Source organism: Gymnoscopelus braueri (assembly GCF_963280865.1).
Source record: "Gymnoscopelus braueri genome assembly, chromosome: 10".
NCBI classification, from domain to species: Eukaryota; Metazoa; Chordata; class Actinopteri; order Myctophiformes; family Myctophidae; genus Gymnoscopelus; species Gymnoscopelus braueri.
Genome location: NC_137611.1, coordinates 3,314,616 through 3,339,232, shown reverse-complemented (window position 1 = coordinate 3,339,232; position 24,617 = coordinate 3,314,616). Strand labels below are relative to the sequence as shown.

Sequence of the window (24,617 nt, the reverse complement as noted above, 5' to 3'; positions counted from 1 at the left end):
GAAGTAAAAGTATTGAAAACTGGAAGTACTCCAGTAAAGTAAAAGTACCTCAGAAATTTTACTTAAGTACGGTAATTGAGTAAATGTAGTTAGTTACTTTTCACCACCACTGTGTTCTGGTGATACAGGGAATACAGAGCATCCGAGAACGGCAGCCCCAGAGGTTTGGGAATAATGGCCTCTTATTAAAAAATTGTTTTTTTTATGTTTATATTTTATTAGGTGTATATGGTTGCTGTTATATTAAGATGATTCCCCCGCCAGCAATACAACAACACGTTGTCAAAACACACTTTCAGTTATAAATAATAATTAGTACAATTACTCATGTGTATTTGTTGAGTAAAGATCGTTAATATTCTCCTACAATGCTTTGAAACTAATGAAACTAATGAGTCTAGCCGTTGCTGACAAGTTTTAATTAAAGATAAGTCTCAAGGAGGAAAATAACCAACTAATGCTCTTGAAGGTTCCCCACACCATTATAACACCACTACAAAGTACACACACACACACACACACACACACACACACACACACACACACACACACACACACACACACACACACACACACACACACACACACACACACACACACACACACACACACACACACACACACCAAAGTGCAAGCACCAATTCAAATGCAACAATATGCATATTATGTATAACTCATTATAATGCTCTAATATATTGTCAGTCTGGAGGTTCATCATACAGGTTTTAGTGTGTCAAGGTGCCACGGCTATTCTCTTTACTATTAGAGCCTGATTTGTATGAAAAATAGCCCATCTACAGTACAGCGCGCTGTGAGCTTGTAGATCTGCTATTTTCAGTCGACACGATGGGACACAGCCAGTATAATATAATAGCAGATATACAAGCTCATAGCGCGGCACTCGGTGCCGCGCTATGAGCTTGTATATATGCTATTTTTTAATAGCCAAAGAAATCTAAAAATAACAGAGATACTTTCCCGGCTAAATGGGTTAAATGGCTTTTTAAAAGCCATTGAAGCTATAACTAGGCTAAGTTTGAACTTAGTATGGTGGTGCAACTGGCCCCTGTAACATAAGTCCTGCATAATGGTAAACAGAAAATACTATGTAATCATGAGAAATATAATGGAACATGTGAGGCTATCAAAGTAAAAAGGGAAAAGGCGAAGTTTGAGAGAAGTACTGATTTAGAAGACATTTGTAGAATGGGCCTCATGTCTTAAATGGGTTAATAATGAACGGTCAACCTACCAGGTGTGAGGTCCATGTTGGTCTTGTCGTTGCATCCCTGCAGTGAGTCCAGGGTCCGGGTCACCTGGCTGGCGAAGTCCTCTCCTCCGTTCATACACTCTCTCTGCAGGTGATGACGCAGGTCCGTGATGTCGTACTCATACCTACCAGTAGGGGGAGTCGGAAGGGAAAGGGCAAGCTTGTCACACAGACTATATTCCCTTCAGTCTGATTGAAATCATTCTGATTAGAAGATACAACTTAACACAATAGAACCGGGAACGCATCTGTGTAACCACTTAAACCATTATTTTATACTTTGGCTATTAAACATAGTAGATATACAAGCTCATAGCGTGGCACCGAGTGCCACACTATGAGTTTGAAGATCTGCTATTTTTGAGAAATTGTGAAAATGTGTGCAAATCCTTGAATATATGTATGTTTTAAAGCCAAAAAAAAAAACTCAAATCGGCCAAATACATATCATTTTGTTTAAAAAAATTTACATTTGTAGAATCCCCAGAAGCAAAAATTTGAGTTACAAATGTTCGCTTTAAAAATATATACATTCAAAGATTTGCAAACATTTTTAAGATTGAAAAAAATATAGCAGATCTGCTATGAGCTTGTAAATCTTCTATTTTTGAATAGCCAAAGTATAATATAATGGTGAGTGGTTAAAATGACGTCATCTTAAACATTGTCACCCCGTCCGCTACAATTTTATCTTATTTATAAAAATAGCTAGTTTTGGTGAAAACGAGCTACATTCAACTGCAGATAACTACAGAACGGACGATCACGGTTACAATGTTTTTTTTATTCCGGAAGAGAGACTCGTCTTTCCACAGAGACATCGTTTGTTACATCTTCTTTTCTGTGGATCGTCAAAAAGACTCAAAACCGCTGGCAGTGGCGGATTCATTCACTAATTAATGCCTGGCAATGGATATGTTAAACCCCCCCCCCGTCAATTTTCAAGATGGACACACATTGTGCCCCCTGGGAACAATATTTGTGTTTCTGCTGTTCTTTCTAATAATAATAATAACAATCATTTTGGAATGGCTCGATGGCCATTCAGAAATTATGCACGTTAATGGAGAGTTATGGTCCCAGAGAAGATAATGGTAAATTCCTCTCATCATGCACATTGTGATTTTCTTCTACAGAGGGAGCTGGTGCATAATATCAGGTGGTCTCAATTAAATCAAGTTAGGATCGTCAACAATGTGTTTCTGTTTCCAGAGCATGTTTTGCAAGAGCACGGTGAAGGGGCCAATTAAACACCTGATCCGTGTACCGGAGGTGTACCGGAGGTGAGGTGTACCGGAGGTGTACCGGAGATTCAAGGCAGCGCAGCACATCACATAGATTATGGGACTGATTGACGGGTCACACATTCTCATGCTTCCACTCTGTGAACAGTACAGCATGCTGGTAGAACATCTATTCTATTGCCAGTGCTGGTAAAAGTACTCAAATGTTTTAATTAACCCATAAAGACCTAAAGAGAGACATAAAGAGATTCTTTAAAAAAATCTAAATCCTAACAGTTTTTTGAAAAAAATATAGAAAATATTTGTTCACGATTTTTCAAAAATAGCAGATCTACAAGCTCGTAGCGCGGCACTCGGTGCCGCGCTATGAGCTTGTATATCTGCTATTTTTGAATAGCCAAAGGCATCTAAAGTGACACAGAAGCGTTCCAGGTATCAATGGGTTAAATAAAAGTATCAATACCACCATGTAGACATACTCTGTTACAAGTAAAAGTCCGGTATTCAAAATGTGCTCGAGTAAAAGTACAAAAGTATTGGTATCAAAATATACTTAAGTATTAAAAGTAAAAGTACTCATTATGCACAATATCCAATTTTACATGTTTCCAAATGTGTAAAAAATCCTTTGAAATAGCAGATCTACAAGCTCACAACGTGTCGCTTTACGAAGCGTTGTGAGCTTGTAGATCTGCATTATTTACAAATAGCCTAAGTATGCATAGGGCTAGAAGGTCCTGGGTTCGATTCCCGCCGGGGACGCTGTGGGCGTGTCTTCTCCTCCGCGTCATCAGCGCCCATACCCTAGGTGGGGGTGGTGAAAGGGCCTACTCTGTGTGGAGTTTGCATGTTCTCCCCGTGTCTCCTAGGGTAGTTAATACCCTCACAAAAACATGTAGTAATCCTGGTCACTATACCGCCTCCCCCATGACAGCCGGGGCGCCTGATGGAGGGGAAGGGAACTGGTTGGAATAACGTGTTCCTTCCACGCGCTACGTCCAACCAGGGAAACTCCCCCCTGTCAGGTGACAAGAAGGTCAGTTGGCTCTCATGCCTGAAGGAAGCATGAGCTCGGCCCTGGCCTCCCTACTGTGGGGGACTGGTGTAGGGCTGGTGTAGCGCCCAGGATCACTTAGGAAATTGGCACCGGGTGAAAAAAAAAATGGGTTACAAAAATCGCGGGATAAAAATGTAAAATTAAAAAAAAGTATGCATAGGGCTGAAGTGGTAAATGCATGTTTATAATAATAATGATACATATATTTTTAAAGTAACTACAGTTTTCAAATAATTGTAGTGGAGTAAAAGTACAATATTTGCCTCTGAGATGTAGTGGAGTAGAAGTAAAAGTATTGAAAATTGGAAATACTCCAGTAAAGTAAAAATTCCTCAAAAGTGTACTTAAGTTCAGTACTTGAGTAATGTAACTTAGTTACTTTACACCGCTGTCTAATTGCTCATTATTTTGGTTATTAGGCAGTAATGTCTTCCTGTTGAATAGATTATCAAAGGCTTCCCCCACCCACCTTCTCAAACTGAAAATCACTTCTGATTGGACCGGTGGTGGTATTTACGTGACACATATGTGTATTCTGATTGGGCTGTTATTCAGATTATTGGTGTTAGATTATAGTCCCATGTAAACATCTAGCCATGTGTCACTTCTCAACCTGCCAGTGTGCATGGCAGTGGCATCACTTATCCCATTCAACGTGTCTACTTTTGGCTATTCAAAAATAGCAGATCTACAAGCTCATAGCGCCGCACTATGAGCTTGTAGATCTGCTATTTTTGGAAAAAAATCATGAAAATGTGTGCAAATCTTTGAATATATATATTGTGTTAAAGTGAACATTTGTAACTTAAATCTTTGCTTCTGGGGGGGATTCTACAAATGTCTTCTAAATCCCCTGATTTTAAAAAAAAAAAACTTTATATGTTGCTGTAATCTAATGTAGCCTATGTAACTAATGGATTCGGCCACGGACCCCCATCTAAAAATATGTTGTTCCAGGGACCCCAGAAGAAAACAAGATTTTAAAAATGTTCACTTGAAAAAACTATATATATTCAAAGATTTTCACAAATGTTCATAATTTTTCAAAAATATCAGATATACACGCTCATAGCGCGGCACTCGTGCCGCGCTATGAGCGTGTATATCTGATATTTTTGAATAGGCAAAGTATACAATAATGGTTAAACTGGTTACACATATGCGTTCCCGGTTTTAATGGGTTATGCAAATGTACAAAGAGCAATCAGCGATAAAAATATGCCCTAGCAGCATAGCTTTCTACTCCCTGCATACAGTAATGGTTATGTTTGAGCATTGAATCCATTGCAGATCGCTAATTACCTGATTAACATTTAGTAATTAGTAACACAATCCACTGATTACTGATCTCACTAATACAATCTGATTACCTTCAATTACATATTTTTCCCCCCATTGCATATCGCATATTGTTACCATCTTTCATAATCCCATTACTTATCATATGCTGATTCTCACACACACACACACACACACACACACACACACACACACACACACACACACACACACACACACACACACACACACACACACACACACACACACACACACACACACACACACACACACACACACACACAATTTTGAGGTATTTTTTACTTTACTGTAATATTTCCAATTTGCTAAAAAATCACTTCTACTCCATTACATATCAGAGGCAAATATTGTACTTTTACTCCACTACAATTATTTGAAAACTTTAGTTACTAGTTACTTTGTAGATTTTGATTATTATTACAAAACAAACATTAACCACTTCAGCCCTATGTATACATTTGGGCCATTTGAAAATAGCCGATCTACAAGCTCACGATGCGTCGCAAAGTTTATAGATCGGCTATTTTGAACATATTTGATACATTTTATATATTTGAAAAATGTGTGAAATGGGACATTCTGCATAATAAGTACTTTCAAATTTTGGTTTTCTAACTTTTTGTATTTTTACCCAAGTCAATTTAAAATTCCGGACTTTTACTTGTAAACAGAGTATTTCTACTGTACATGGCAGTATTGATACGTTTACTTAAGTAAAAAAAATAGTACTTTTCCCACCACTGCACACACTCTCTTTGCCTCCTTTTTTGCTATTTTAGTCATCTGAAATGTTTTAGTTTTTGTCTAGTTTCAGTCGACTAAATATCATAAGATTATAGTCGACTAAAACTACAGTTGATTTAGTCGACTATAATATATATTGGCGGTGCCTTGATGGCGTTGTAATGGCTGATTTTACACTTGGTTGCATGCTGAAAATAGCAGATCTACAAGCTCACAATGCGTCGCAGCGCGACGCATTGTGAGCTTGTAGATCGGCTATTTTCAGCATGCAACACCCGAGCGCAACCAAACATAAAAAGACTTGTCTTTTAGTTCTACTGGATCTCTTCTCCACTAGATCCCTCACTAACATTTTAGTCTACTTTTTATTTGTTGACGAAATTGTCAATATATTTATTCTTAGTTTTAGTCATCGTAGCTTAGTTCTTATTACGTTTTTGTCAGTGAAAAAGAGGTATTCGACAAACATTTTTCGTCATAGTTTTAGTCGACGAAATCAACACTGCTTACCCGTCCAGGATGGGGGTCTCCCGGATGCTCAGGGTCCCAGAGGAGTTGTGTCCCTGACCGCGCGAGTTCCTGAGGCTCTCGCGGGCCTGGCCGCCCATCAGCACAGAGGGGATGTAGTGGATCTCGTTGGCCGCCTCGGCGCTGGCGCTCTTCTGGGGCTGGGGCACGCGGCGGCGCTTGCACCAGCGGCGCCGCGTGTAGAGGATGAGCACCAGGCACAGGATGGAGAGCAGGAGGGCGATCATCCCACCCTGAGAGGAGAGAGAGAGAGAGAGAGAGAGAGAGAGTCAGAGGACCGGGGTTATTTTCATAGTTTTCTTTTTTGTATTATTTGAACTACTCTCCCTCTGCCAGCCTGGGGCACCGGCTGACCAGGGGGAGGCAGTATCGAGACCAGGATTACTGCATGTTTTTCTGTGAGGGTACCTACCCTATAGGGCAGCGCTACTCAACCCGCGGCCCGCGGGCCGCATGGCGGCCCCCTCATGGTCAAAAAAGCACAGGATAAAAATATACATTTCCGTTCAAATATATGGGTTGCTAAAACATTTTTCAAAAACAAACAGACAGACATACATACAGGTGCGTCAATTGTTACAGGTATAATGCATAGTTTTCTATGCATTTCGGGTTTTTGGGGGGGGTTTGACCCCCAAATTTTTCCGGCCGTGCGGCTTTGCCGCGCGCCCAGGATAGGTGTCTGCCACTGGACATACACACAACACAAAATAAACTGGTACAGTGAAAATAATATGATGTCAAAATGTACATTTTCTTGTGTGTTACAAAATCGAAAAATCCAAAATAGGACCGTCATTTTTATGGCGGCCCCTTGGACCTTTGGTATTTTGCTGAGTGGCCCCTGAGCCATCTTAAGTTGAGTAGCCCTGCTATAGGGGATACGGGGAGAACATGCAAACTCCACACAGAAAGGCCCTTTCACCAACCCCACCTAGGGTATGGGCACTGATGACGCGGAGGTGAGAACACGCCCACAGCGTCCCCGGTGGAAATCAAAGCCAGGACTGTCTAGCTGTGAGGCGACAGCGCTACCGACTGCGCCACCGTGCCCCACAGTAGAGTACTTTCTAATTTTGATACTTTACGTAAATTTGGATACCAATACTTTTGTACTTTTACTCAAGTAAATTTAGAATGTTGGACTTTTTCTTGTAACAGAGTATGTCTATATTACAGTATTGATACTTTTACTTAAGTACAAACAAATAGTACTTTTTGTCCCCCACCACTGGATCTCACAGTCCACATTCTGAGCCGTCACTAGAAACCACACTCAGACACTGCATGCATGCGTAATTTGCATAAAAAACAGAATGTCAAAAAACAGTGAAGCAAATGTCAAGGTGACAGTGGATAATATGCCAGTTGAAATATGGATGAGTAATAACTCTGTTCCAGTCCCCCCACAAATGCTAAATAACCTTTACTAAAATTGGAATAAAAGAATAGGGTGAGTTGGGTGACCTGCTCCCCCAAGCTTGTTGCAAACGTCCCACTATTTGGCTTTTTTGGCTTTTTCTGCCTGAGACTATATAGCCCTAATAGGAGCTGTTTGGGAGAGACTCAAATTCTACCCATGTCCGCAGGTAGAAAGCACAAAGACTTAGTTCTGTGGTACACTTTGTCCATTCAGTTATGTACTGCAGTCGTGAGAATGAATAGATAGAAAGGTTCCCTGGCTAATAAGCTAAATATGCCTTAATACATTATAATTGCCCTCTGTTACTAAAATAACAAATTTAAAACACCTTAAATATTGTATTTATTTAAGAAAATATATATTCTATATTATTTTATTTTACTCAAGAGGGGCAATGCCCGTCGCAAGTTGATGATGTCATTTGCCCATGTGTGGTCTAGCCCTATGGAATTTATGGGATGCATGTGCATAAGACATATTTAAAATATTGATTTAATGCTCATATTAACCGTAGGAAGTATTAAGTGTTTTTTGCGACGGGCATTGCCCCTATCGAGTGAAAGATTTCTAAAATAAATACAAATATTTAAGATGTTTTAAATTTTCCATTTTAGTTCTAGAGGACAATTATAATGTCTTAAGGCACATTTGGCTCATTAGCCACGGATACGTTTAAGGTTAGGTACTCTATAATTATACTTGAATGATGTGGGGACTTAATGAGCAGAAACAATTAGAGAGATAAAGTGGTTGAAGACAAAATGTGAGTATAACCACCGGAGGTTCTACTCACACAATGAGCACCGCTCTCTGATAGGCATGTCACAATTATTACATCATCGTCTCATTTTGCATAATTTTCATAATTGTTTCCTTTTATTTTTTAAACCTCGTCGGTTAAATTTTACTTTCCGGCGAAATGGCAAACGGGTGTCTCTGACTACCTTTACTTGTTGGATAAGATGTTTTGCGAAAAAAAGGTCATTGACTTCCTTCCGGTGGCATGGACTGAACGCAGCTCGCGTCGTGTCGCAGCAAACCCTCGAATATGTCATCATTCTAAACCCATACAGAACAAAAAACTAAGTTGACTTCTCCTCGACGTTTATCAGCTCCCTTTTTTTGTAAGCAGATTCGTTCAAAACGATCTAATCGTTCTTGAACAAACACATGTCCACGCGTGCCCAAACAAAGTTCACAATGGAGAACGCTGATCTAGCGACGCTTATGAGAACAATTGTACGAGAAGAACTCGCTACAGGACTTGAAGCCAATCTAAAACCGATCAAGGATCATCTAAATAAAATCCAGCTAAAGGTAACATCATGCCTGGACAAGATTGATTCTCTTGAAACGGCTGCCAACGCGACTGATCAAAGCCTGATACAACTAGAAGCGGAGAACAAAGTACTATTTGAGGAAGTTAAATCATTAAAACAGAAGACTGAATCGCTCGAGGACTACAGCAGGAAACTCAACGTGAGAATTTTCGGGATACCAGAAGGAAAAGAACAAGGCAACCCGACATTGTTTGTAAATGAAATGTTGAGCGAGCTTTTTGGCCAAGATATAGGTCCACCTCACTTGGTCAATATCGCTCACCGCATCGGAGCAAACAAAGGCAAGACGCGATGCCTAATCGCCAAATTCAACAGCTCTGATATAAGACAGAAGGTTGTACGTCTCGCCGGTGGGAAAGCTAGAGAACCAGGCGGGCTGCAGTATAATGGACAAAAAATCAGCATCGTCCGCGATGCCACGGCAGAACAACGCAAGCAGCAAGCCTCATTTGATGAGCTCAGATCACTCTTACGCAAAACAAATCTACGTTATGGTGTGGCTCATCCAGCTAAGCTGCTCATCACCTTCAAGGATAAGACCCACTCCTTCACCGAAGCATCAGAGGCAATGGACTTCTACACAACCGAGATCAAGCCCACGCTAGACGTGGGGACAAACTCATCATCATCAGCCCCCACCTAGGACGAGACTGCCTACTACTGTATACACATATCATACAGAACACAGGTATGCCTATGGACGCACTGTCCACACTGGTCAACTGAAACAGTGTGAACATTGAGAATAACGTAGCCACATGGACTTGAAGTAATATAAAATCCGCTTCTGTCTGGATTGGTAATGGGTTTAGAAAAACGAAGTTTTTTTTTTTTTTTTTTCTCTAAAATTTCCCCCCCCCTCTATTTATATAAAAAAAAAAAAAAAAACTAATATCATTATTACTATTATTATTTGGTTGACTTTTTTGCTTTAGTTTCTAATGGTTTATTTTCATTTATTTTTGTGATTATTATTATGATTAATATTATTAGTGATGGTTTGGTGGTAACTGTTAGGTGAATCATTATTGCTAGTATTTTTACTTTCTCTAAAATGTATTATTTATCTTATTACCACTAGTGATGCAGGGGATGGTGTTGTTGTCATCATGCTTAATGGGGACGATAATATCACCCACAGCATTACTCTTTTTACCCCTCCTTATCACCGATGTGGTTGACATTTTTGTTTAGTTTCTTATGGTTTATTTTCATTTATTTTTTGTGATTATTAATATGATTAATTTTATTAGTGATGATTTGGTGGTAACTGTTAGGTGAATCATTATTGCTAGTAGTTTTACTTTCTCTAAAATGTATTATTTATCTTTATTACCACTAGTGATGCAGGGGATGGTGTTGTTGTCATCAATGCTTAATGGGGACGATAAAATCACCCATAGCATTACTCTTTTTATCCCTCTATCACTGATGTTATCATCATTATTAGTATTTGTTTGACACATATTTTGTTTTAGTTTCTCATAGTTTATATACTCACTGTCAAGACTTTTAGGTCACTAAGTAAAAAGTATTGTGAAAGCATTCATGGGTCTAAAGAATGTGACTTGTAAAAATACATTTCATAGATTTACATTATATTTATATTTCATATGTTTACATTTCATTGATATAGTATTTACATTTATACATGTCTTTAAAATGATTGTAACAGTAATGCTATGGTTACGTGAGACTGGTATACTTGTGCGCATGCGCAGATGCTACTAGTCGTCTTCACAATGGTGGAGACGTTCATTCCTAATCTACCTGCGACAGGATCACACAGCCAGTTGGTATGTTGTTGACAGTATTAGCTGCTAGCATGGCCTGCTACTTGTATTCTGTTGCTGCTGGTTCATAATGCAACCTGATAATAATGTCTAAAGCATGTGTGTGAATGTTTACATCCATTACTGTGTTGGCGTTAGTTGGGATTAATGATTAATAGCCAAACCAACTTAATATGAGCCGTTAGCGCGTAGCTAAGCTAACGGCCGAGTGATCGCTAGCATGCGGCTAATGCTAACGTCGCTGCCGTGACTGATCTAACAATGTAAACGTCTCATCAACAAACTTTATGAATGTTACTGTGGTAAATGTCATCAATGCTACCTAATTAGTACATTGAAGAGTTGTGTATTGGTGTATGTTGTGTCTTGTAAATTGGACACTAACTTAATGGTAGCTGGGGGACGCGTTGGTAACCGTTCAGAATGCATCATGGGTAATGTAGTCATTTGGGCTTATTTCGGTCCTACTGTGTTGAGCCTATTACATATGTTCCACTACATGCTGCTTATTTGTGCATCCTATATTATGTGAATATATGGTAATGCTGTTTATTTTCTATTTCCAGGTTTATAACCTGTGGTCTGTGGTCTGACCTGTGTACTGTGTACAGTGGTCATCTGTGGATTTTGGTTAAAAATAAAACTACAAAAGACAAACACGAGTTGTGACAAAGACGTGTGTTTCCTGTCAGCCTATTCGGAGGGCTTAAGATTTGAAAGATCCGAACAGTTATAAACCAAGGCCCGGCTATCCAAAGAAGAGGACGCCGGATGACCTTGAAGAAAGGACAAATGACAATATAAACAAATAATTAACAGAGACTGTTCTAACCCATCTGACTGAGCTAACAGCCCTTCCATGCTGCTGCTTGCTCATCTGCTAACCTGCTAGCCGAAGATAAAGATAATTAAAGCCAAGAAGAGGAAACAAAGTCTGACAACAGGACTATTGAGCCCAGCTGGCATAAAGATTATATATTTTCGGTCAACGCAACAAAAGAGCAAGATGACAACAACAGAGGAGGAGCTGGGAAAGCTAAAGCAGAGGCGTTCAGCAGCCCAAACCGCTTTCACTAAAAGAGCCAACCATCTCATCTCCAGGGCTAATGTGCTGGGAGAAAGCGAACTGAGAGTTGAGTGGAGGAACCTTAAAATGGAGCATACTAGAGTCAGAGATGCTGCGTTTGAATATGGCATGGCCCTACGAGAAGTGGACGATGAAGAGGCCACAAAGAAGGCGGAGCAAGTAGACGAGAAAACGTCAGAGAGCGACCGTAAGTTTGATGAAACCGAACACATCGTCCTAAAGAACTTCTGGGCCAGGTTCGCTGAAGAGGCAATTAACACCCTCGCCATAGAGGCTGAGTCAGCATTGGACAAGGCCGAGGCAAGCGACCACCAGCAGATGACTAAAAGGGAGCGCGAACTAGTAAATAGAAACCTGGAACGAGACGTCGACGAGCTCAACAAAGCAGTGAATGAATGGATAGACGTGATTCCTAGACCCAAAGTAACGGAGTCAAGGGACCGTACTAGGAAGCTGAGGAAGCGACAAGAGACACTGTGGGATAAATGGGCGTGGCGAGGCTGGCATCAGTCTGACGTCGAAGAGGAGCTGCGAGAACAGGTGAAGCCACATGTTCCGGTAGAGGAAAACCGAAACAAAGAGCTAACCAGTGAGCTAGCGGCGATGCCTGCCGCTCACCCTGACCCGTTCTTCCCCCAAGTCACTCAAACCCCAGTAGGTGGCGTCCAGCCTAGCATGCCCAGCGTGGCCCCCAATCTCAGCTTTGGCGCACATCAGAATGCCGTGAGCACGCCACACGGCACCCACAGCACACTGCAAAGTGGTTCCGGCACGTACCCCGGTGCTTACAACTTCAGGCCCCAAATTACTCTAGAGCGAGCACGCCTGCCCATGTTTTCCGGCAACATGAGAGACTATTACCGTTGGAAAGCTGAATGGGAGGACCTGCAGCAGCTGGGAAACCCATATGGGTTGGAAAATGTGAAAAAGTTCCATCTTCTAGGCAGCCTAGACGAGAAAGTCAAAAGGGACCTCGTGTTGTCCAGCTGCGGATCCGCTAACGACGTGTTCAGGCTCCTGGATAACAAGTACGGTAACAAACCGAAGATAGTGCTGCTTATCTCGAAAGAAGTGCACGGACTTTCCCCCGTCAAGGGAAACCAACCCAGAAAGACAATCGAACTGATTCAGGCCGTGGAGAGAGCTCTCCGTGATCTCCAAGTCCTGGGGGAGGAAGATGCCGTGAAAAATAGGGTGGTGGCGCAGTCAATTGAGAGTAAGCTGCCTGACTCCCTGAAAGAAAAGTGGCTAACACACAAGAAAGACCCTTTAAGCGGCTTTTCACCACGCAACCACTTCGATTGCCTACTGCAGTACCTGAAAAGGCAAGAGGACATTCTCGAGGAGTTGGATCAGCTGCAGCCTAGCCCAGAGGACTATCCTGAGCGAACCAACGACAAGAATAAAGAGAAGAGGGCATTCACTAAAGCCACGTCGGGAAACACCCAAGAAGGCTCGCAACCAAGCTCATGCATCGCGTGTGGGGACGAAGAGCATGCCGGGAAACTGTTTGCCTGCAAAGTCTTCAAGAAGCTCAACCTGTCAAGCAAGAAGGCTCAACTGAAGAAATCAGGAGCATGCTTCAAGTGCTTGCGCCTTCATGGTGAAGATGGCAGTTGCACTCAAAGGTTTCTCTGCTCAAAGGACGACTGTCGGAAAGTAGGGTCCTCAGACCACAATTACTTGCTCTGTCCGATGCCACCAACTAAGAAAAAAGATAAGAAGAGTGGTGAGCAGAAGAGCGGAGAGCAAAGCAATGCAAGAGTGGAGAGAAAGGGATTTGGACTAACCGACAAACAAGAGGAGCTCCTTGCCAAGCTCTCCCCAGAGTTGAAAGCTGAGTTCAAAGAAGCATTCTCAAACAAGATCTCAACAACAGTGTGCGCCAGCAACGGCCGTGAGCCAAAAGAGTACCCAGTTGTAATGATGCTACTAGAGGTAACGACAAACTCAGGCCAGCTAATCGGCACTCTGATTGACCTCGCTTCAGATACCAATTACATCTCGATGGAAGCCGCTGAGCGTCTCAAGCTAAACGGCGAAAACATCAAGTTAATTGTTCAAGGAGTTGGAGGGATGGAGAAGACGGTTGCTACCAAAAGGTTTACACTAAGGCTAAGAGTAAGAACTCCCAAAGGCACAGTGACAGAGCACAAACTCCTCTGTTACGGCTTGGAAAGCATCGCAAAGGTGAACCAGGCAGTCACGCCGCAGCAACTACAAAAGTTCTTCCCAGACGTCGCAGCTGAGGACTTAGTCCGCCCCGAGAAGATCGACCTGCTGATCAGTCACAGGGAAGGTCGCCTGGTCCCACAGCCAACCAAAGTGGAAGGAGACCTCGTCCTCTGGGATGGACCCCTGGGGAAGACAGTCGGTGGAACTCATCCTGACCTCTTTGAGGTAGTGGACCTAGCAGTGCATAGGTCTGACACTCACTTCGCACGGTCGATGAGAACAGCTTCAAAGGCGTACAGAGAGATCCTCGTGGGTCCGGCTAGACCAAGCGAAGTCCAGGAGGAAGACGGAGAACCAATCCTTCGGAGTACTGCGGCTACCAACAAAGAAGTCATCGAATGGTTCAAGTGGGACAGCGTCGGCGCAGCTTGTGATCCTCAATGTGGAGGCTGCAAGTGCGGTAGATGTCCGCCTGGAGGCAAAGAGATGACCTTAGGAGAGGAAAGAGATCTTGAAAAGATTGAAGAATGCCTCACCTACGTGCTAGCTGACAAACACAGCGAATCCCCTCACTGGGACGCGGCTTATCCATGGAGAGGAGACCCCGCGACGCTGCCAGACAACCGACGTGCAGTGGAAGCGACCTTCCGGAACACGGAGAAACGTCTCGAGAGGGAGCCGGTGTGGAAGGCTGCGTACAGAGAGCAAATCCACGATATGGTCTCAAGGGGAGCTGCCGCTAAACTCACTAAAGAGGAACTCGACAGCTGGAAAGGACCGAAGTGGTACATCAGTCATCTCGTCGCACCAAACCCTCACTCATCCTCAACCCCTGTGAGAATCGTATGGAACAGTAGCCAAGAGTTCCTGGGGGTGAGTTTGAATGACCTCCTGCACAAGGGTCCAGACGTCCTCAATCTGATCCGAGGAGTCCTTCTGAGATTCAGGACTGGATTGTACGCCACCCTAGGCGACGTTAAGAAGATGTATAACTCTGTTTGGCTAAAGGACGAAGAAGTACAACTCCATCGATTCCTCTGGAGAGACAACCCAGAGGATGAAATCGAAGTCTTCGTCGTCGTCAGGGTCAACATCGGAGATAAACCTGCAGGTTGTATCGCCCAGGTCGCCATGAGAGAAACGGAAAATCTACCCCAGTTTGCATCCATGGTGGAAGAGCGCCGGGTTCTGGTAGAAGACAGCTACGTTGATGATATCTTGACGTCCCACGACGACCTCAAGACACCGGAGAAGATCACCAAAGGAGTCGAAAAGATCCTGAAGGCTGGAGGCTTCTCCCTTAAACCGTGGGTCTTGACAGGCCAAAGTGGGAGGTCTGGGACTGCGGCTGACTCCAGTAACAGTACAACCACCGTTTCTCCGCCCAAGACTCTGGTGTTACCCAACCAGATGCTGGACGAAGAAAACAAAGCACTGGGAGTCGGCTACGAACCAGAGACTGACAAGCTTCGCGTGATGACGTCCATCAATTTCTCGAAGAAGCGAGGCAAGATGAGGACGGGACTTGATCTACGCGAAGAGGAAGTCAGAAGTAATCCAAACCCCTTGACCCGTAGCATACTGCTAAGTCGGGTCGCTGGGTTCTACGACCCCATTGGGCTTGCCACGCCCGTAAAACAGAAAGGGGTAATGCGTGTGAGAGAGTCCTACCAAGAAGCGGGACTAGGAAATCCAACTAAAGACACTTGGGATGACCCTCTCTCGCCAAAACTCCGGGAGGCGTCCATAAGACTCTTCCTGGAGTATGTGAGACTCGGCCAGATCAGGTTCGAGAGAAGCCTCACACCTCCAGGGGCCATAGCCTCAGCTGTAGTCATCAGGGCTCAGTCACAAAAGCTATCAGGCCCCAGCTACACTGACATCGGTGCAGACTTGAGAGACTCTACGCTGCAGCCACCGCCGAAAGACCAAGGTCCAACTCCAACAGCAGAAAGGCCGAAGAGGAGACCCTGGGGCGTGGCTCTCGTGAGCCTTGTCGAGCCCGAACGGTTCAGTAGCTTGTCAAAACTATGTGGAACTGTCGCCTGGGTTCGACGAGCTGCAGACTCCTGGCTGAATGCAAAATACCAAGCCTCGGAGTCAGCAAAGTGGGAGGCAAGGGGCTCTAAGCTGTCTGCAGAAGAAAGAACTGTGGCCTTCCAAGACCTTGCCTTAGCGGCTCAAGACGGCGTGGACTTTCAGGACACAACCCTGAACCGTCTAGTTGTGACTAAAGATCACAACACAGGACTCTTGCTCTCAAACTTCGTGGGCGCCAAGCCTACCCTGAGAGAGCTGCACAGGCACCTGGCCTGTGTGCAGAAGGCATCAGTTGAGAACACTGCCGCTAAAAATGGCACTGAGTGGCAGTGGGACTTCCATCCTGCGGACTCGCCCCACAGGAACGGAGCAGCAGAGGCGGCAGTTAAACTCATCAAAAGAGCACTCAACAGCCTCAGCGGAACCACCGGCTGCTACACCTGGGGGGAGTTCCAGACCCTACTCTACTCAGCAGCCAACTTGACCAACGAGCGACCTGCATCGGCCTTCCTGCCCCTCTTGTATCCAGAGCCCGGGGGAAGGACTCTACCCTGCCCACGACCATCGTCCTTCGCAGAGATGTGCGGCGGCTGGTCGTTCTGATTCCAGTTGAAGATCAACAGGAGGTGAGAAAAGTCCTCACCATGGGTACCCAAAAGACTCTGTGACTCTAAGTGAACTTTGTTTAGTTAGCGGGTAACCCTGGGAGGCAACTGAGTGGTTCAAGGGCACACCTACACTCAGTAGGAGGAATGGTGGTGGGGCCTACCTCCTGAGTTAGTTTGCACGCATGATGTTCCGCTTTAAAACTGTGAAAGACACTTTCGTTTGAGAAGCACTTTAATTTTGTAATGCCTACAAAGGTTGGACTTTAAGTTTGAAATGCTCACCGAGTGACAGTTGTGTTTATTGTAACCTCCTTGGAAAGGATCAGTCGGTTAAGTGGGAGGTGTCAAGACTTTTAGGTCACTAAGTAAAAAGTATTGTGAAAGCATTCATGGGTCTAAAGAATGTGACTTGTAAAAATACATTTCATAGATTTACATTATATTTATATTTCATATGTTTACATTTCATTGATATAGTATTTACATTTATACATGTCTTTAAAATGATTGTAACAGTAATGCTATGGTTACGTGAGACTGGTATACTTGTGCGCATGCGTAGATGCTACTAGTCGTCTTCACAATGGTGGAGACGTTCATTCCTAATCTACCTGCGACAGGATCACACAGCCAGTTGGTATGTTGTTGACAGTATTAGCTGCTAGCATGGCCTGCTACTTGTATTCTGTTGCTGCTGGTTCATAATGCAACCTGATAATAATGTCTAAAGCATGTGTGTGAATGTTTACATCCATTACTGTGTTGGCGTTAGTTGGGATTAATGATTAATAGCCAAACCAACTTAATATGAGCCGTTAGCGCGTAGCTAAGCTAACGGCCGAGTGATCGCTAGCATGCGGCTAATGCTAACGTCGCTGCCGTGACTGATCTAACAATGTAAACGTCTCATCAACAAACTTTATGAATGTTACTGTGGTAAATGTCATCAATGCTACCTAATTAGTACATTGAAGAGTTGTGTATTGGTGTATGTTGTGTCTTGTAAATTGGACACTAACTTAATGGTAGCTGGGGGACGCGTTGGTAACCGTTCAGAATGCATCATGGGTAATGTAGTCATTTGGGCTTATTTCGGTCCTACTGTGTTGAGCCTATTACATATGTTCCACTACATGCTGCTTATTTGTGCATCCTATATTATGTGAATATATGGTAATGCTGTTTATTTTCTATTTCCAGGTTTATAACCTGTGGTCTGTGGTCTGACCTGTGTACTGTGTACAGTGGTCATCTGTGGATTTTGGTTAAAAATAAAACTACAAAAGACAAACACGAGTTGTGACAAAGACGTGTGTTTCCTGTCAGCCTATTCGGAGGGCTTAAGATTTGAAAGATCCGAACACTCACTTACTTATTTTTGTTATTATTATTATTATTATTATTATTATTATTATTATGATGTTATTAATGACTGTATTAGTGGTAGCTATGATAGGTGAATTATTATTTCTGGGTTTTTTTATTTTCTATCTTTACTACCATTAGTGCGGCTTTGGACGGTGTTGTCGGCATCATGGTTAGTGAGGACGATAATATCACCCAGGACATTACTCTCCTTACTTAATATAATTTATCTTAAATTAAAGAAAGAAAGAAAAAGAAAAAGGAAATTCTCTCCTTCTGTTTCCCTCTTGATTTTGTTTTTTTCTGTAATGCATGTAGTTAATAACACAGGGAGACCAGTAGAGGGAGCTGTTTGACCAGCCAACATGTCACAACTCTGCAATAGGCAGAGAATGGGAGGTAGGAAGGTGGCTATGTGGAATAAGAATACTAAGGTATTCTATCCACGTGACCGTCTTCGGGGGGGAGGGGTGGTGGGAGGCTATCGGGTTGATGCTAGACCAGGGAAGGGTTCCATGATGATTATATATTATTTATTTATTTTATTTATTTATTTTTATTCTATATCTCGACAATTTAATGCAAATAGAAACCCCTTTGTTACTGTGCCATGAATAATTCCAAGATATATATAATAACAATTGCCAAAGGAAATTTTAATCTACAGAATATATCATGGCAAAAATAAATATACTCTCATGGAATGTACAGGGAATAAACAAGAACATCAAATATAGCAGCTGTCTCGAATATCTTGACAGGAAAAGGATTGATATAGCTCTACTACAAGAAACTCACATAATGTCACAAGACTTAGGAAAATTAGAAAATAATAGATACATGGTTGTTTCTTCCTCATCCGCTACCAATAAAACAAAAGGAGTACTAATTCTAATATCTAGAAAACTCAAATTCAATTCTATTGAGAAAGGAAATGATTCAGATGGCAGAATTACTTATGTAAAGGGTATTCTAAGTGACAAAGAGATACTGCTGTTATCAGCATATGCCCCTAACACCTACGACTCTGCTTTTTATGCTCAATTAACACAAATTTTACAAAAATATTCAGATTGTGGGATAATTTTTGGTGCAGATATGAATACAGTTTTATCACCAGACCTGGATAAGTCAGGGCCAACCTCAGTTAACTCATCTACAACAGCATTTAAAAATCTGGTGTCAAATCATTCATTGATCGATGTGTGGAGAAATTATAACCCAAGTTTAAAACAATACACCTTCTTTTCGAATAGACATAAAACATTTTCAAGAATAGATTATATACTTATATCTGCTAATATTTTTCGCGGTGTTAAAAAAACTGACATTATTAATATGTCCTTATCAGATCACCATGCCAATCTGTGTGTATTCACAATTGAAAATTGTCCAAAACGAGCTACTAGATGGAAATTTAATTTAACATTACTGCAGGATCCATCATTCTGTGAGCAATTTAGATCGGACTTCAGACCTTTCATTAATATCAATAAAAATAGCGTTACAGATGTAAGATTTCTATGGGATGCAACTAAAGGGTTTATCCGCAATAATACAATATCATTTGCCTCAGCACGGAACAAAGCCCATCACCAAGAAATATCCAGATTGGAAAGTAGACACTCCTTGCTAACTGCAGAACAACAAAACAACTACGATCAAGAAAGAGAAAGGAAGCTTTGGAAAGTGAAGTCCGAACTAAATGCCCTAATGGCACAAAAAGCAGAGTTTCTAGCTCACAGAACGAGACAAACTGAGTATCTGAATGGAAATAATCCAAGCTTTGTGTTGACTAGGAAAATCCAATATAACGAACAGAAAGCAGATATTTCATCAATCCAAAATAAAGAAGGAGTGATGATAAACGATCCGGCCAAAATAAATCTTGAATTTAAACTTTTTTATCAACAATTGTTTTCATCTGAAGCCCAATTCTCAAAAGCTGATTTAGACTCCTTTTTCGAAGACTTGGATCTGCCAAAATTAACAGAACAACAAATAACTTTAATGGACTCTCCCTTTACCCTGGAGGAACTATACGATGCACTGAAAGAAATGAAACATGGGAAATCACCAGGTTTCGACGGTATCCCACCGGAGCTGTACTTGACCTTTTGGGAAGAATTGGGTCCAATACTACTCGAGATGTTCCAACAAGCCATTATGAAGGGGAGTTTTAATAGAGACATAAGTACTGCAATTATCACACTGATACAGAAAAAAGGAAAAGATGGAAACATCTGCGCTAACTATCGCCCACTGTCCCTTCTCAATGGAGACTTAAAATTATATGCCAAGGTACTCGCTCGGCGTCTAGAAACGATACTGCCAATAATGGTCCACCCAGACCAAACTGGATTTGTTAAACGAAGATTTGCATCAGATAATTTAAGACGACTTTTACATATTATTGACAAGGCTCCTAAAGTGTCACCATGTGCAGTGTTGTCTCTCGACGCCGAAAAGGCCTTTGATAGGTTGGAATGGGGGTATTTATGGCACACTTTGAAAGATATGGCATTTGGGGACACATTCATAAATATGCTCAAAATTTTATATCATAATCCAACGGCCATGGTTATCACATCCAATCAGTGTTCCACACCCTTCCCTATCAGACGTAGCGTCAGGCAGGGCTGTCCCGCCTCCGCATTATTATTTGCGTTATCTCTTGAACCCTTAGCCCAAAAAATTAGAAATTGTGCCGAAATAAAACCCATAATAGTAAATAACACTCACCATAACATTTCTCTGTACGCAGACGATCTGTTATTATTCCTTGACAATACACCACGGTCCCTACCTGTAGTCTTAGATATTATCAAAAAATGTAGCTTTATTTCAGGTTACAAGATTAATTTGAATAAATCAATTTTACTCCCCCTAAATACAGCAACAAGTAGTCCCCAGTTACATACAGAAATACCAGTGGGTTCTTGCTTCAGATATTTAGGTATAGATATATACCCATCCATTGACAAAATGGTGACAAAACATTACAAAAGTCTTAAGAAGGCAATATCTGATGAGTTAAACCGTTGGTCACTATTACTAATTCCATTCTCAGTCAGGCTCTCAGTAGTCAAGACCCATATTCTCCCCAAGATCAATTTTCTGGTAAGCATGATTCATTTACCACCACCTCCAGGATTCTGGGAGAAGCTACAGGGGCTAGTATTCAAATTTATATGGCGCGAACAACATCCACGAATTAGCAACTCTACACTCCAAAACAGTAGGAAGACAGGAGGGCTATCGGTTCCTAATTTCGAACAGTATTATTTCTCTTTTATGCTCAGGCCGTTGCTAAGATGGTTCAATAATGATTCTGAGGTACCATGGGTAAATATGGAGAAGCACATTGTATCTCCATATACATTCAAAGATATCCTCTTTTCTGGTCTATCCCAAAGCTTTTGCCAGACTAAATTCGGCCCAATTATAGCACATTCAATTTATGTTTGGAAACATATTGCCGAAATGGGACAGTGGGACACAAAATGGCACCTAGATACCCCTATTTTTGATAATAACTCCTTACTGTTGGGTGGGAACCCAGTCACATTTCCCAATTGGCAAAGACAAGGTATTCACAAACTATCTGACATATACAGCGAATACGGCCTCAGATCTTTTCAAGAGCTCAAACAAATCTATAATGTCCCTAGTACATCCTTCTTTTTTTATTTACAGTTGCGCACTGCAATGCGCACATATGGTGTCCCATGGAATCAACCTTTATTAGTCCATCCCTTGATGCTTATAGTAAGAGGCATAAATGTTAAAAGTGGCTTTGTTTCTGGGATATATAATAAAATACAAGGAAAATTAAACAAAAATACAGGAAATATCACTGTCTGGAACATAGATTTAAAAGATTATAACGCCTGCATAAATTGGCAGAATGTATGGGATAATATTCCGTTAACTTCCCGTAATTATAATAATCAACTAACTCATTACAAACTGATACAAAGATTTTATTTGACACCCAGGAAACTCTGCCAAATCAAACATCTACAAAATCCTTTATGTTCTCTATGTCCGCAAAGAGCCATGGGAACATATGTACATATGATGTGGGAATGTCCAGGAGTACTAGCTTTTTGGGCCAAGGTTGCACTATTTCTCACTGACATAATGGAGATAAATATACCTTGTTTGCCACACATTCTATTATTAAATGATGATTCATCTCTAAGATTAACACCTCATAAAAAGAGAGTGTTTTTGGCTGGTTTAACGGCAGCAAAGAAAATGCTTGTAATGAGATGGAAACCACCTCACAATCTCAATATTTACCGTTGGAAGTTGTCCTTCTACGAAGTCTTGAGATTAGAGGCATCCAGTGCTAGAGCACAGGGCGCAAGGACAGAATCGATTCAAATTTTACTTACTGCGGCCCAGAAGGTTAAATCAGTACTCCACTAGGTTGAACACATGTACTCTGACATCTGAGACTGAACAAAAATAATGTTATTTTTTTATTTATTTTTTTGTGCTGTTTTGTTTGTTTCCCTTCCATTCACTCTGTAACAAGATTAGAGGGTATCTAACAAACACAATTATGATTTACTTTGATTTTTCACTTCATTGCATTATCAAAAAAAATATCTTATTATTTATATGTATACATCATGGTTTCACCGTCCTATAATGTCTGTGCGAACCCGGGGGTCTGGTAGGGGCGGGGGGTTTAAGAAGCGACCTGGGCTCTCTAGCAGCCACATGATCAGAGGATACAGTACATGACTATATGAACTGAAAAGACACTTTCGTATGTCACTGTGAGTAACTGTATGAACTGCTTACCCACACAAATGTGATATAATGTCTGTCACCTCTGAAAGCTTGTTTTAAAAAAAAAGATAAAATAAAAAAAGTTGGTCACAAAAAAAAAAGGTGATCTTCACTGCATTTGGACCGACTCTACCTCTACTACTGTCTGCAAGAGTGAGGTTCCAAAGATCTACAAGCTCATAGCGCGGCACTCGGTGCCGCGCTATGAGCTTGTATATCTGCTATTTTTGAATAGCCAAAGAAATCTAAAATGACACAGAGACTTTCCCGGATTGAACGTGTTTAAGCTATAACTAGGCTAAGTTTGAACTTAGTGTGAGGTGGTTCAACTGACCCCAGGAGTATAAGTCATGTAGTACATGTTAAGGGTCAGCTAGACACCTAACATGTAAATGCATTCCAGTAGTCTGTGTCACGTATGATAATTATGACGCATCACCCTTGATACAAGAATCAGATAAACATCTGAAATGTAAAAAGGTTCATCCTCTCCTTTCAGGCCCTCGTCATCCGCCAGCTCGCCTGAAGAAAGAGTCTTCAGATGAGGAGCCCATGCAGACGGACGGGGGGAGAACTCGCCTACGTTCCGGGTCCTGGTGAAAACCCCTCTGTTCACGGCCGAACCGCTGACCCTGGACGACCTGAACCTGCTGTCAGAACTGTTCTATCTGCCATATGAATATGGGCCCAACGCCAGAACCACGCTGCACGAACTGGACTGGCTCCAGAGCCACAGTGGAGTGGTGACTACAGCAACCGTGACTGACAAGGTATCACACATTCGGTGTTTCAGCTGGTACAGATGTTCTGTTCTTTTTTCTTTCTGTTTTTGATTGATTGGTGTATATGCACAAAAATGCATATACATGACCATATAAAACATTTGTATATACCATATCTTGTCAGAAGTATAAGAGAGCTTATTTCCATTGTTGTCCTCAGAGAAGGCTTTTTTTTTTTTGGTTTACTGTGATGGCTAATTAATGACTCTTGGATGCCATCCAAGTACATACTGTACTAAAAGGTTAAATGACCATATGTCAATATTACATTACATTACATTACAGTCATTTAGCAGACGCTTTTATCCAAAGCGACTTACAATAAGTGCATTCAACATAGGTAGGGAACGAAACTACTAATCACCAGAAGTCTTAAGTGCATTTCCTGCAAAAACAAGCAACCAAGAGTATACCTAGCGCTAAGGTAAAAGTGCAATATATCAGCTACCTACTTTCTTAAACAGATGAGACAAAATAGCAAAATCAAATGAGCACGAGCTAAAACAAATAAGTGTATCGACTAAACAAGATCCAATAAAACAATACAAAAATAAAACAAGAGTTCGTACAACTCAATATGTAATTGTCTTAACATACAATGTTTCTGGCTTCATTTTTAGACATAGTTTTTGTTTACATTCTGTCCAAGTCATTCAAACATTATTGTTATCTTGTCAATCTTTTCTCCAGGGACATTCAAAAAAAATATATCCATGTTTTAATTAAAATGCATTAAAACACAACAATAACATAACTTTGACAACATATGAGCACAGTTATATTTAGCTTGTTGGATTACCTATCTCCAAGTTTCAAGTTGATGTTCATGCCGAACTGAAATTAACTGAATCCGATGCCTTCTTCAAAAATATTTTAAAAAGGCTTCAAGGTAAAGGATCACTTTATTGAGAAATAACGTTTTAAGCCCTGTAGACTCCCTTTCTACCAGCGGCAGTCATGCTCCGCCTCTCATCAATTTGACCAACTCGAACCCCCCTAATGGACACACTAGTATTTTTTTCAGAATGCTTAGTTGTT

At 41.6% G+C, this 24,617-nt stretch overlaps 1 protein-coding gene across 1 annotated transcript in view; it reads right to left on the bottom strand.

The window, feature by feature from the left end:
* astn1 (astrotactin 1) overlaps nt 1-24,617 on the bottom strand; it is a gene marked incomplete at both ends in the record, with an annotated part of 727,677 nt that overhangs the window by 575,336 nt on the left and 127,724 nt on the right. Inside the window, 2 exons of the mRNA XM_080440454.1 lie at nt 1,253-1,395; nt 6,146-6,396. Coding sequence (XP_080296580.1) covers nt 1,253-1,395; nt 6,146-6,396 — 394 coding nt within the window. The remainder of the gene's footprint in view (nt 1-1,252; nt 1,396-6,145; nt 6,397-24,617) is intronic.